The sequence below is a fragment of the Bombus fervidus genome, chromosome 18 (assembly GCF_041682495.2).
Source record: "Bombus fervidus isolate BK054 chromosome 18, iyBomFerv1, whole genome shotgun sequence".
Lineage (NCBI taxonomy): Eukaryota > Metazoa > Arthropoda > Insecta > Hymenoptera > Apidae > Bombus > Bombus fervidus.
In genome coordinates, this window is record NC_091534.1 from 3702727 (window position 1) to 3717852 (window position 15126).

General features: G+C 37.0%; 1 protein-coding gene across 1 annotated transcript; it reads right to left on the reverse strand.

The window, feature by feature from the left end:
* Positions 1–9832: 9832 nt before the first annotated feature.
* On the reverse strand, positions 9833–11724 carry LOC139996468 (uncharacterized protein C18orf63-like). The gene is made up of 5 exons (XM_072020841.1): positions 11460–11724; positions 11222–11357; positions 10972–11146; positions 10729–10891; positions 9833–10644 (listed from the first exon to the last, which is right to left on the reverse strand). Exons 1-5 carry the CDS (start codon positions 11621–11623, stop codon positions 10542–10544), a joined length of 741 nt encoding a protein of 246 aa, XP_071876942.1. The 5' UTR covers positions 11624–11724; the 3' UTR covers positions 9833–10541.
* Between the last annotated feature and the right edge of the window lie 3402 nt (positions 11725–15126).

Sequence of the window (15126 nt, forward strand, 5' to 3'; positions counted from 1 at the left end):
TTATTTTAAGTTGATTCTTGTTGAAGCTTCAAAAAAATAATGCGATCAATCAAAACGATTAAAATGAAATTAAATAATTCGATCATTCACAGTAAATAAATTCCTAATTAGCAACAAACAACTCTAAGTATCCAACAATTAAGTACTATTTTATACTAAAATATGTCGGATATATATTTGCAAAAGGATTTATTGCAAAAAAGAAATATTTATTTTACACGACTGTCCTGCATGTAAATACATATGCTTATGTTTAGTTCCCACTGAATGTTTTCATAGATTCAACACTTTGCGACGCCTCGATGCCGCGCTCCGTCCCGGGCGGTGGACGCAACCGCTGCGTTCACTGGTGGACGCCGGAGATCGCGGAGTTGCGGGCGAGCTGCGTGCGGGCACGCAGAAGATTTCTGCGGGCCCGTCGCCGTAGAAGGACGCGCGACGAGGAGGAGATCTCCCGCTGCTACGGGGTCTACAGAGAGGCGAGACGGACTCTGCAGCGGGAGATCAAGATCGTGAAGGCTCGGTCTTGGAAGGAGCTGATCGAGGCGGTTGAGTCAGTCCCGTGGGGGCGGCCGTACAAGGTGGTAACGAGGAAGTTACGACCCGCCCCCCCCCCCCGCTGACCGCCAACATGGATCCGGTACTGCTGGCCAAGGTCATCAGGACGCTGTTTCCGCATCAGGACAGCGACGCGGGGCGGTCGGGATCGTCCCGCTACTCCGGCGGGGGCGAGACGTCGTCAACAGCAACGGCGGCGACGACGTCGACGGAGCGGAGCGAGGAGCTGCAGGTCACTCAGGAGGAGCTTCTCGCGGCGACTAAGAAGATGGCGTCCCGGGACGTGACACCGGGTCCGGACGGAGTTCCGGGCCGAGTCTGGGCGGTGACGATGGTGGTGGTGGCCCCTCGCGTGCGGCATCTGTTTACCCGATGCCTGAGGGAGGGCATCTACCCGCGGATGTGGCGGACGGCGAGATTGGTCCTGCTGCGAAAGGAGGATCGTCCGCCGGAATCGCCGTCGGCGTACAGGCCGATATGCCTGCTGGACGAGATCGGGAAGCTCCTCGAGAGGGTGATCGCCGCCCGTCTGGAGGCCCATATCTCGGGGCGGGTTCCCGGATGGCACGACAGTCAGTACGGCTTTCGCCGGGGTCGCTCCACGGTGGATGCTGTGAAGCGGGTGAGGAGCATGGCGGAGGACATGGTTTCCCGCTACGGAACGGCGGTAGCGGTCTCCCTGGACGTCAGCAACGCCTTCAACTCTATCCCCTGGGCGAGGATAATGGAGGCTCTGCGACACTTCGAGGTGCCGGCGTACCTGGTTGAGGTCATCGGAGCCTACCTGAACGATTGGTGGATCACCTTCACTGGGAGGAACGGGGAAGAGAGAAGACGTGTGGAGCGCGGCGTCCCGCAGGGTTCGGTGCTAGGACCGATCTTGTGGATCACGGCCTACGACTCCGTCCTTCGATGCCCGATGCCCCCGGGCACGGGCTTGGTTTGTTACGCCGACGATACCTTGGTGCTAGCCGGGGGACGGTGGTGGAGTGAGACCATGATTCTCACGGAAGACGCTGTGGCATGCGCGGTGCACGCTATTCAGCGACTGGGATTGAGCGTGTCGCCGGCCAAGTCGGAGGCCCTATGGTTCTTCGACCGCCGCCGCAGGGGATCCCCTCCCGATGGTTTGTCCGTGGCCATAAATGGCGAAGCGGTGCCGGTGAAGTGTCGTATGAGGTACCTGGGCCTCACCATCGACAGTCGGTGGACGTTCGGACCACATTTCGAGCTCCTGGTCCCGAGGGTGACGGCCGCAGCCAACGCCTTGTGCGGCCTTCTTCCGAATATAGGCGGAGCAGGGTCGGGAGTCCGCCGACTCTACGAGGGAGTGATCCGGTCCCGGGTCCTCTATGGGGCACCGGTGTGGGCTCAAGATCTGATGGCCAACCGCCGCAGTCGTACCCTGGTGAGGAGTCTGCAAAGGACGAACGCTATCCGAATAGCCAGAGGATATCGAACAATATCCTACGAGTCGGCGACAGTGCTGGCGGCGTCCCCACCGTTTGAGCTGCGGGCCCTTGAGCTCTGTCGGGTGTATGAACACCTGAGGGCACCGCCTTCGACGGCGACGCTGTCGCTGGACGGCCTCTCGGCCTCGAACGTCCGGGAAGAGGCAAAGCTGGAGATCTGGGAGCGGTGGCGCTCCCAGCTGATGGAGGAGGACGCCAGGCGGCCACACCGAGCCGTCCGCGCCGTGCTTCCCAATTGGGAGGCTTGGGGAGATCAAGGCGGGGTTCCGCTCACCTTCAGGAAGACACAGATGCTCACCGGACACGGGGTCTTCGGTGAGTACCTGCTGAAGATCGGGCGGGAGGTGACGTCCATCTGTCACCACTGCGGGGAAGAGGAGGACACGGCACAGCACACGCTGGAGTTCTGTCCAGCGTGGGCGAAACCGCGGCGCGTCCTGCAGCTCGACATCGGCGAGAGGTTGGCTCCGGAAGCGGTCGTTGAGGCCATGCTCCGAGGGCCCCGGGAGTTTAACGCTGTCCGCACCTACTGCGAGGAGGTTATGCAGAGAAAGGAGCGGGCAGAGAGAGACCGGAAGAGAAGAGCCGATGCCAGTAGATCGTCGCATCAACGTCGCAGGGGCTACGTACGACGCAGGGGCGCGGCGCCACCGTCGCTGCCCCGGGTGCGTCAGATTAGGGGACGTGGCGCTAGGAGGAGTGGTTCCCCTTAGCTTTCCAACTCAAGCCGGGACGCCTCCCTAGACAACTACAACGGCAGGGAGATAGACGACGAGGTTGCACTCGGTAGTGATTCGCAAGAGACCCCGGGTGCACCTCTGAACGTCGGGATGACCACCGTGGGATTTTAGTCGGTAAGAGTCCGACACTACACGGTCGTTGCTACGCAGCGCCGAGTGTCCATGAGGAATTCCCCACGATAAAAAAAAAAGTCCGCAAAGGGTTAGATAGTCAGATTGTTAACTATTGTGATTTATATCTTTGGTATTTTTCATTTCATGTCATGCTTCAAAGCTGATTCACGATCTTACTTAATTAATATATATGTCGGAGATGAAAGGACAACGGGGTCACCCGTTGGAATTGCTTGGAAAAGCCTCAATAGCATTCACGAAATAACCCAGACACAGTCATTCGAAACTTGAGACAATGAGCTTAGGCTCGAGGCGACAACCGGTCGCCGAGCGTAACCGCGGTTACGGGATGAACGTTCCACCTAACAGAAAAGTACCAATATTATGAGACACACGTTGTATTAACAATCAAACCCTGGGCAAGAGCAATGTCGCAGTTATGCGAGTCTGCCTAGCAACGGTAGCAGTTTGTTGGTATCCCAGGCCAACGTTAAACAAAGCTAACGCAATCGTAAGGAGAAGAAAGTTTCCATTACTCAGTGATTCTTGTGATCTCCTTGGTGAGTGACACATCGTCTAGAGAGCAATATAAAGAGCGTCATAGCGAGCGATACTTTTGTGCATAGAAATTCTATTCTGAGTTAAATAAAGAGTGAGCCCGTGGACCGTGGATTCGCTATATCGAATCTAAGGTCATTGCCATCAGCGTCTAGTTACCATTGTTACTGTTCAAACTTATTTCTTCTGTATTTGTGTTAATAAACGTTATCTTGATTGTGAAACTACAATGAACAATCCAGGCGAAGATTCTTTACACGCCCATAATCAAAAGTCAAACAACTCTACTCCGACATATATATATATATATATATAAGAATAGCCGAATAGTAAAAGATTTAAAGAAAGACAAAATTTAAAAATTGATCAATCTGATTGATATAATTATAATAAATATATAGTTCATTTCACATATTTTGTAATTTATAAAATTTTTAATAAAAGTAATTTGTTAATGTTATATGTATAATGTTTTCATATATTTAAGATTAAATATATATGTTTTATACCCCAGCATAAACCCAATATCTTTGTAGCCAGAATTTTTATCTTTTTTTTTTAATTACCTATAAATTATACATTGGTATACAGACAATTATGATATATATTATAATTTAACATTCATATTCTTTAGCAAGCAGAGGGGGATAGTGAGAAAGGAAGAGATAGAGAGAGAAAGGGAGAAATATTTACATAATTTTCTTGTTTATGTATTTAATAAATACTTTATCGATATTATCTACTTATTGGCTAAAGTATCAATTATATAGTAAATTAGAGACTATAATAGATACCTCAGAATTTTCTTAGATTTTCTTAAAGCAAAAACAGTAAGAAATTAGGCAAGTTACTGAAAAACAAGTAATGCCGACCGCGTTACTGGAATACCGACATTTGTGAAATACCATATTACCGACGGAGGGTTAAGGTATATAATTAGTACATAGGTTAGGTTAATTAAAACTGGATATTTTCTTTTGCTTTTTCAAATTACACAATTGTTTATTACCTGAGGTATTATTGATTCAGGAGGATCAGGACTGGGTTCCGCACTAATGAACAATCGATAATCATCATGTGGATTCTCCGAGCATTGTTCCATCTTTTTTTCTAATGTAGGCAACAATTTCCTCACCAAATGAACATTTCGCAAAGTTACCCAGTGGCCTTGGATCGCCGAAAGTTCTATGGCTTCTTCCGCTATGGGTTCTTGATCTTGACCCAGTGACACATTGTGGAAATTTCTTCCTCCAAAAGTGAAACCCAATGGCATTCCCAGTTTTTCGACGTCCTGAATTTTTACCGTTGTCGTTATTATAAATACATGTACATGTACGGTGTGATTACGTTGATTTTCGTGCCATGTTTTTGTATAATTCATTATAAATCATTATAATTCTTAATTTTAATTATCTTCGTTTAAGGTTATAAATTGACAAACGAAAGATATGTCGTCAAAAGCAACAGAGTATAGGAAAGGAAAAGAGTAAGAAGATATTACAATTATATTGCATTAAAGAAACATTATTAAATGTTGTGCAATTTGGTTATAGGCTATTGGTTGTTCACGGTATTCAGGAATTATATCTCATGACTTTGGTAGATGATCCTACACCTTCAGATCGATGGAGATTTATTAATGAAAGATACCGTATAATAGAATTTCAAAGCCAAACTTTTTGTACTGCATCGTGTAATGGATATCTAATGAATCGCGTAATATCTGCAAGGAACCATGGGTCGCAAATGAATCGTTCTTTCGGAATATGATCTTAAAGTTCCATTGGCTCTCATATTGAAATTACATTAGAAAATGTTTACATTTCCCAGTTAGATAAAAACTAAGTAATGCCATATTAATGAACAAACAGAAAGCTATTCCTTTGAATATATGATAATCTACGCTAAATAGAATGAAGCATCTAACTTTATCATTTCAAACATCATTACAAAATGATTTACTTTATGGAAAAATCTTTCGCATAAAAATTGAATAGCGTTGAAGAGAATACGATTTGGTATGTGGAACTGTAGAAACGTTAACTACTCTTCGATTTCGATATTTTCGAATATGTTGTAGAAATCGATATTTCAAATAACCTTTTCCTATATAAGAAGTGAATTCGCTTATTTTCTGGGATATTCGCGAAAAACTACCGATAGCAATACAGTGAATTCTGCATCTGCAGTTGTGCAACTGTGACAGCGTATGCGTTAGTTTGGTTACCGATTGCCGGTCACTTATTTTCTCTTTGGAAACGAGGGTCGGGCGGGTTAGAGGCTTCGTGCACAACGTACACATGCGAGGCTGCAAGAGTCTGTTATAACTGGTAACTTATAACTCAATTAAAAGTGAATATCATCAATGTATTGGGTTCAAATATTAATTAATTAAATAATTGTTAATGCATAAAAGGTAAGTGACCGACGACTGGCAACCAGACCGACGCATACGCCGCTGTCGCAGATGAACAACTATAAGCAGAAATACAGTATAATCGAGCCGGTAGTTTCTTACCAATATATTGAAAATTAAACAAGTTCACTCTTTATATACAGTATAGCAAATAGGTAAAAGTTGTTCAAAATATTTCTGCAACATATCTGCAAAATCATAGAAATCCGAGGGTAGGTAACGTTTCTACAGTTTCATTCTATATACCGTTATATATTGCATACAATATTATACGTATATATTATTATTATTATTATTATAAGTTAATAGTGCTATACATTAAATAAGTAAATAAATAAATAAAAAATCTTCAGTAAGGATTCCTGATGTTCTATCGTCGACGTTCGGTCGCGCACGGCTATTTCGCACGCGATCGTAGCACGTATATATATATGTATGTGTTCCATATGCTTTGTAGTCGCAGAGTCGTGTCTTAACTTCGCGGTTGCGCGCGTCTGGTCGCGAATGGGAAGAAGAATAAAGAGTAGACTTCGTTTAAAGAATCTTGCTACGGCGTGGGGAAAGCAGTGATGCCTTTTGGTAAACAGATTGTGAGGTTTTCCAAGTTTAGGGATAAGAGTAATTAATGATATTTTTCAAGATTAGGATAGTATTCAAGGCGACGAATTGCATTAAAAATAGAGGTAATGACAGCAATCCCTTTTATGAGAAGCTCCTTGATAGCTTTGTTACTTATCTGATCATGTCCCGATGCTTTCCTGGAGTTTAGACGACGGATTAATTCTATAACTTCCAGAGATGAGAAAGGTTCAAGGTTTTTTGTTGTCGTTTGTATTGTTTGGAACGTGGGACAGTTTGCCCTTTTGCCACGGAGGAGGGAGAATAAAGCGGTTATAGCTTTGTTCGAGTGAGCTAGTTCCCGATGTTTGGGCCATTTTCGAGCTAGTTAATTCAATTTGAGATAACTAGTCGAGCGGCTATGATTCGGATTGGAGATTAGAAGAGTCTGATTGTTCACTATTAAGTTTAGAAGCACTTGTTTTATTCTGATTTTACTTCACATTCGACGGATGGTCGTCACTTGTATGGATGGTCGTCACTTATAATTTTAACTTAATCACACAGATTTTAGAAACATAAATATGTATATACTGGATAAAGATGAGCTGCTGTCTTTATCAGATTTACTTGCGCGCAAAGTTCTCTCGCGATGCGAATAATAAGACGCCGTAGCATTATGTTATATTACATTTTATCTATCATATCACATCACTTGTCACTTTTCGCAAATGTTCCTAACGTTTGCCAACAATATACCATATATTTAGTTTGGCACTAAAATTGTTAATTGCGTATGCACTAGATGATAGTAAAAACGAAGATTGAAGCTATTACTTCAAGCAATACACTTAGCTTGAAAAGCAATTAAATCTTGAAAAATATTGAAAGAAACGTTCTCGTTTGACAAATGCGAAAAAAAGTATCGACAAAGTAAAACCATTAAAATCGACGATTTTATGCCTATGTTTTGTTACTAACAATCTTGAAATTGCTAAAATGAGTGATCATTCTCATTATTGAATGTCTAGTGTTTATATTCGTGTTCAATGTAGCGGCGTATCTACGGTATCCCTTTGCTCTCATTTCGCTTGTTTCTTCTTTAATTTTCTTTATTTTTCTCCAGCATTTTGCATTTTATGCGTCTTAGGCACCAGAGAATCTGAGCTGGAAATCCAAACTGGTTTCTGCTGAGATAAATGTCATGTTGATATCATCGCTAGTTCCTACATCCAGGTTTGGTACAACTGCTTGCGATTCTCTTCTGTTTTCCCCCGTCCGTCGCGTTCTTTTTTATCTGCGTATCCAATGTGTCGTAAATGGCTGTGCAAGGTGGTGAAATACACAGCATACAAAACTAATTAATCTGTATGAATCAATTAAATATCAAAAGCAAAACCAATGTAATAACAGCTTAAAACAGCATCTGAAAAACGATAACATCCAAGGAAACCACTTGCGATTGAAAGAGTCGTATATGGGAAAATTCAAAGGTTTATTATAAATTGATATAAAAGGATTACTCTGAACATTTTTCAATGATTTTCTATGCAACAATAATATAATATTTCTATATAATAACTTTCTCTGTTAATGTTGTACATTATTTGACATTCTTTACTGTGAATTACCCATATTTGCTTATCAAACAAATTTAAATTGACTTGTGTTGCAGATATCTACCCTGTTCTATAAATTATTTCAAGGAATCTAAATATAACAGCTGTTTCTTCCATATTTATGTAAAAATGTATTGGATAAGTTTTCAAGTAACCGATACTCTGTGACGCCATCATTTCTTTTTAACAAAATTTCAGCTGATTATAATGATGTTTTTATAAATTAAAAATTTTAAAAATTTATAGCTATTGCTTAAAAAATGTTTATTTTTGGATTTACTACCACTGCACATTTTTTCACCATATCATACATTAATATAATCTTTTTATCTTTTCCTACAGTCCCCCAGATCTAGCAACATGCAGATCTTCGTTGAGACCTTAACAGGGAAAACTATTACTCTTGAAGTTGAAGCTTCTGACAAGATAGAGAATGCGAAAGCTAAGATCCAAGAAACAGAGGAGATCATTACCATCACTGCTAGCAATTCTCAATAGAAACATATGCAAGATAACTGGGATATTTCAATTTAACTGCATCGTTTGCAAAGATTACAGTCCATTGGGCCACAAGATTTAAATATTAACGTAAAGACAAAGAAGATCTTGATACTAGTCTTGAATACGTGCTTGAATTTAGTCCATTGCGCCAACAAAATGTTCCTGCAACTACGAATGATAAAAATGTATTTGGGGAAGGTACACCAACGCCATCACGTTACAGGATACCTCCAAGAGCATTAATTCTCAATTCAGAAGAAGCAAAAACGTTTGCTTTACTAAAACATTACGGATTAGGTCAATACGTGCCTATATTTCTTGAACAATATATATATACATATATATGTATGTATGTATGTATTTTAGTTTGAGATTGATTTGTTTATGACTTAAAACTAATGAAGATTTAATTGAAATTGATTTAATTGAAATATGAAGCTGACAGAAAAGCTATATTAAAAGTGATAAACAGATCATAAAAATATCAGCGACACAAAAAGAATTTATTACCTTTTCTTAATTATGTCTAATTCTAATTATTTATTATTATTTTATTTGTTATAAAAGCTAAAGCTGATTTAATGTATAAATTTAAAATTATTAATTAAGTATTATTTCTTATACTAACTTAGTACAGTTAAGAACACATATGATACATTTCAATTTTTGCTTACAAAGATACATTCACATACATTTACATACGAAATGGCTGTAAAATTGTTGTATTCTCAATGTGTGATAATACTTTATTAATAAGTACACATTTTGTTTGCTTTAGGATCATGCGGAATTGAACGCACATTTAGACAATCGTTCAATTCACTATCCTTCATTTGATCCAACTGATTTATTTTTGCCATTGTCTCCGCGATATTCTTTTGATCCTATTTAATAAATTAGAGAATAATTATATGCAACTTTAACTTAATCATACTGAATTTAGAAACATAAATATGTGTATACTGATAAATATGAGCTGCTACCTTTATCAGATTTAGCTTTTGATAGTTTCTCCTTTAGCGTCAAATGTTTTTGTCTTTGATCTTTTTCTTCCGGTAGCTATTTTTAAATAGAAAAGTTTATAAGCGAAGCATAAACAATGAAAGATAAAATATATCTTAGAAAGAAAATGTAGAAGAAGATATCACTTTTGCCTTGGCATAAGAATTCATCTTTTGAATTTTAAAGTACGTAGAAATTGTTCTTTCCTTTGATACAGTAAAATTTGGGTATCTTGATGCATTATCTGTGATAAAATTATTTTCCACATAATGTACAAATGAATTTTGCATAGCATTTAAACATTGAATACCTATGAAATTTATTTTATAATTCAAGCAATTACAATCTTTAGGTATATTTGTAAAGGTATATTATTATCTTAGTACCACTTTGATCTTCTTTCACATGCTTGTTGTTTAATTTTGCTCTCATATTTTCATGAAATTGTACATTACGAATTTGATGAATTTTAGTTAATTGCGTTCTTAATGCTGTAGCAGTATTCACATCTTTTGTCAATCCATCTACATATTTATCGGAAAATTCTAATTGTGAGATAATATTACTCTTTTCCTTCAGATACGTACTTAATCCTCTGTCCTTTGATGATGCATTACTTGATTTTATACTTAAAGGTTTCTGTTTATAATGGAGAATAGATTTTATTTCTGTGTAACTCACCGTACTATCAAATGGAGTATCTTTGGATATCTGTAGCCGTTTACCACAAACTCCAGGTAATTTCATTAGCATATCAGATAAAAAGTGTGTAATTGTAGATTCTTTTTCTCTATTTGGAATAATTTCTAATGGACTACTTGCTAGACACATTTGAGGATATGTAAAAGCTTTAGATTTGGAAATTGAAAATTTAATTTCATAAAATAAAATTCCATCTTTATTCTTTGGTAAATAATATCCATACTAAAACGTTATACATATTTATATACAAAAATTATATTTGAAGGGAAATTGCAAGACGAATAAACATAGATATTGTCGTTTATACCATATTTTTCCAGTGTCTACGTAATTGGTCATAATCTTTGAAAGCACATTTTGCTGGAAGTTCTTTAGATACAGATAATACTTTGCCTTTTTTTGTACTACAAAAATTAGAAAATTTTATTTTAAACCAAATATACATATATATTCCATATATATTCCACTAAATGAAATAAATTAGTTACCTTGGTAACACATGTACAAATGGAAGATTATAACGAGATAAATCAACGTATCCTTTAGGGTCTGCTAAAAAATGTGATAATATAGATGGTGAAAGATAGTCTTCAAGTTTTATATATGGAATTTTAAGTATTTCTGCATGAAGTTGCAAACACATTTTCCTTTCTAGAAACTTTTTAATGTTAACATATTTCATATGATTTTAATATCAGTTATACAAAGAACAAAATTAGATTTTCCATTACCCCCTATAAGTATATCTAATTTTAATGCTCTAGTTCCTTCTATAAAGTTATAAAAATGTTTTCCTTGAACAAAATAATCATCAACTTTATTCCACAAAGGAGCTATCTTAGTTTGTATCGTATACCTAAGACAACTTTTATAAACTTCTGTAGTAACTGATCTTAATCCTCGATACTGACAGAAATAAAAACCAGTTTATCATTGAAATAATATATTTAGAGTCAATAAAGATTTGTATCGTGAATATACCACTAGTTTAAAATTTCTCAAAATTTTGTCCAATCTACCAGTTTCAGAAAATTGTTTATGCGTTATAACAAATATATATCTTTCTGTACCCATTACTGGCGAAGCAATAACGTCAGATATTAAATGAATAAGTAATCTAAAATTTTATTGTTAGTAAAATATAAAGATCATTAAGATCATTATGATAGTATTATGGAATAGAAAGTTTTTGAAAGGGCAGAATTTGCCCTTGACTTACCGGCATTTCATTGTTTGCCAATAAAAATGTGATTTTGCCGATGGATCATGAACTTCAAGAAAATCAGTTTCGCAAATTGCACAACATAGGTTACTCATTTCCGGAAATAAAGCGTACAGAACCGACTGTTCTTTTTTTTTATTCATAAGATTACAAGCATCCATTATATATAATTGCTTGCTATTCTTAATTATTTTATGTTCTTGTAGATCCAATTTATACTAACAATTTTTCAAAAACGTATTTTCGAATGAATAGCCAACATTTAAAATTCTAAAAGTTGTAGTAATATTTTAAATATGATTTTTATGAAGAAGCTTTATTCTCAATTATGTTAAAATTAAACTTGTATGTGAGACATCTAAACTTTTCATATTTAAAAGAAATTTAAAATCTTGTTAAGTAAAAAGACGACTCTTTTTCTATTACCAACATATTATCTTATTTAGCGGTTACTGAGGAGTTTATATTATATATATTGGTACGGATCACTGAACCGCTTTGTTCAATAAAGTGCGCGAAAAATTCAAGATAACTACATATTAAGATGTAAGCATAGCTTTTTTAATAGAGACTTGCTTGAAATTCTCCCTTAGAAAACAAAATATTTTTTAATAACCTTGCATGACTGAATGAAAACCTTTTAATTTATTGTGACTTTTAACGACGAAACTTAAAGTTTTCCAATAGCGTATTTCCTGTACTTTGAATTCTTATTCACTCCTTGCTATAGTACTGGCATCGAATTTTTGACCAATATATAGATGTATTTGGCATTTCAGATATGTGAACGTGATTTCAAATTTCGATTTTAAATTACTTTATTTTGAATTATATTGATATCGCTAAATATAAGGCCAGATTCATATGTAACACAACGGTTCAGTAATGTTCAATTATGTTGTATGTTCGTAACTTCAAGCCATTTGAAGTAAACGCCGCGTAATTCAAATTTCAACACTATGCATAGCGTATTCTATAACGAATAAATTAATTACTATGTACTTACATAAATAGTTTTAAGGCGGGGAATCTACTGGTTTAAAAGTTATGACTATGTAAAACTGAGCATACTTTGGCTAATTTACGACCATTTTTACACATTACTTTGACGTCATATTGCTTCTATCCATCATTCAGTTGGTCCGTACAGATGACCAATGTACTGAAATTTGTGGGAAATTACATAGTTTATACAAGTTCGCAAGTATTTACTAACATAACAGCCGGTCTCATGATACTGCTCTCATCTACTGAACTATAAACTATTTACTGAATTATAAATAGAAATCGATATAGCGAACAAATAAGTTGTAAAACACCTTGAAAATGCTCAGTTTTACAATCATAAACTTCTAACTAACAAGTTCCTTGCATTAAAACTTCGAAGTTTTATTAATATAAAAATTAGAATTGTCTTTTAATTGGCATTATTTAACGAATAGAAAACAGGATAACTAAGTATAATAAAAGAAAATGTAAGCTATGATTTTTATGGTTTGAAATTTATATATATAATACAGTTTCATTTTACTAACAATGAGGGGAATAAAATAAAGAACAATTAGTTAGATGCGAAAAAAGTTAACTTTATTCAGATAAGATAAGATACATAATTCAAATTAATGTTTAATTAAGTAACACTTAAAATACGAAAGAAAGTAAAAAATATACAGAAAAAATGTATTTGATTAGTTTAATATTATGTTTCTATTTACTAATTACTGTAGAAATAGTACTAAAAGTAAAATATTTTATCATTTCCTGATATATACATTTAATTTGACGGTACATACTAGCACACATTTTAATGTGTGTACGTCATTTTTAAAAAATTATAAAGCATATACATATAAGAGATAGGAATCAACTAATTTATATATGTACATAATTATATATATATATATGTGTGTGTGTGTGTGTGTGTTCATGTATTAAGCAAAAGTTACACGAACTACAGCTTTAATTTCTTTCCGACAAATTATACATTGATCGAAATTTGGTGAACAGTAATGGCAAGTTGCCAGATGTCCACAAGGTAGAAATGTAATAGTCGCTTCTCGTTCCGTGCAAACTTTACACAACCGAGTATCCTTCAACTTTTGATTTTTTCGCTCCAGAGCAGCTAAAATAATAAACAGTATACTGTTTAAATATAATATATAATAAAATTTATTATACGTATACGAATTTCATACAAATTAAAGAATGTATGATCTATCTGTGTTTTTATTTTTATTACTTACCAATTTCCTCAACGAGAGTCATCTCGTTTGTTTCTATTTTCTTATCGGATCCCTCATGATCCTCAACGGTACTTTCTATTGGTTTCTTAACTCCTTTTAGTCTCAAACGGCTACGTTCATATGCCGTCGGGTTTCGTACAGATATTGAAAATCGATGGTCATTAAAATCAAATGACTCTTGATGTTGTTGCTCTTGATAAGGCCAAGATCTATTTCTATTATTTCGTTTTGTCCGTAGAAATTTATCAGGATCTACTCCGATTGGTACATTATTACAATGTTCATTGCGAACAAATTTGCACTCTGGAGAATACATCTGATGAATTTGCATGGGAGTATGACCCTCTGACCAGTGACTTATCACCAATTGACATTCAAAACAACGGACTATATCCGTTTCTCCCGTATAGTACAGTCCTGCAGCTGCAAGACTGACAGGGTCAATGAAAGATACAGGCCAGTTTAGAAAACTCGCACGTCTTGCTGCTTCAAAACGAAAATCATCATAATTTTCTTGAATGCCACGCGACGTGGATGGAACCGGCGGAATTGGATGATCCGGCGGCATTTGTATTGGGAATGTTGGTGGCATTGACGACGTCGACGGCATCGGTGATGTTAAATCATCCACCCTGGCTGAAGATGCAGAGGATGTTAAATCAACCACAATTACTTGACATTCGGCTAAATCATCCGCCGAATTTGAATCAACCGACGAAGTTGAACCAACCGACGAAGTTGGATCAACCGATGGGTTGGAATCATCTGACAATGTCGAAGGAGTAGGCAGTGATTCTTCATGTTCCGAAGATTCTGAATTTTGTTCCCTCAAATATCGCGATTTCATTATAGGAATCATTTTATCCAAATAGTTACTCGAAGAGTATTGAAACCTAAAAAAGAAGAAAAAGAAAAAAAAGAAATTAAAATATCTAGTAATTGTAACAAGCCGATATTATCGAAGTAATCTCAGTTCCGTGTGTTTTAGCGCAAAAGTTAAACATTGTCTTTGAAGAATTACAGCGATTTTATTTGATATTTGAAGCGTTTAAAGGATTTTTTTCTATACAATCTACATAAATTCTTTCGCTACGATATTTTGACTTACAAATGGTAAAACGTTTTTAGTTAACTTATTTTCGAGAAATATTATACGTGTACAGTTGATCAAACAAAAATATATTACAGACAAAACTTACGAATATGAGATGTTCACGTACCGCTACAACAGCTCACCAACTCTTCAAATGGAATCTTGACAAAGATGTAATATCCTGTTCTTGTATATTTTCAGTTCAACAATATCGTATTTTTAAATTTACTAATACTGCACTATCGTACGAACGAACCATACAAACTCTATTAGACTATTAGACTATTAGACTATTAGACCGCTATTAGACTAATACTGAACCTTGCTG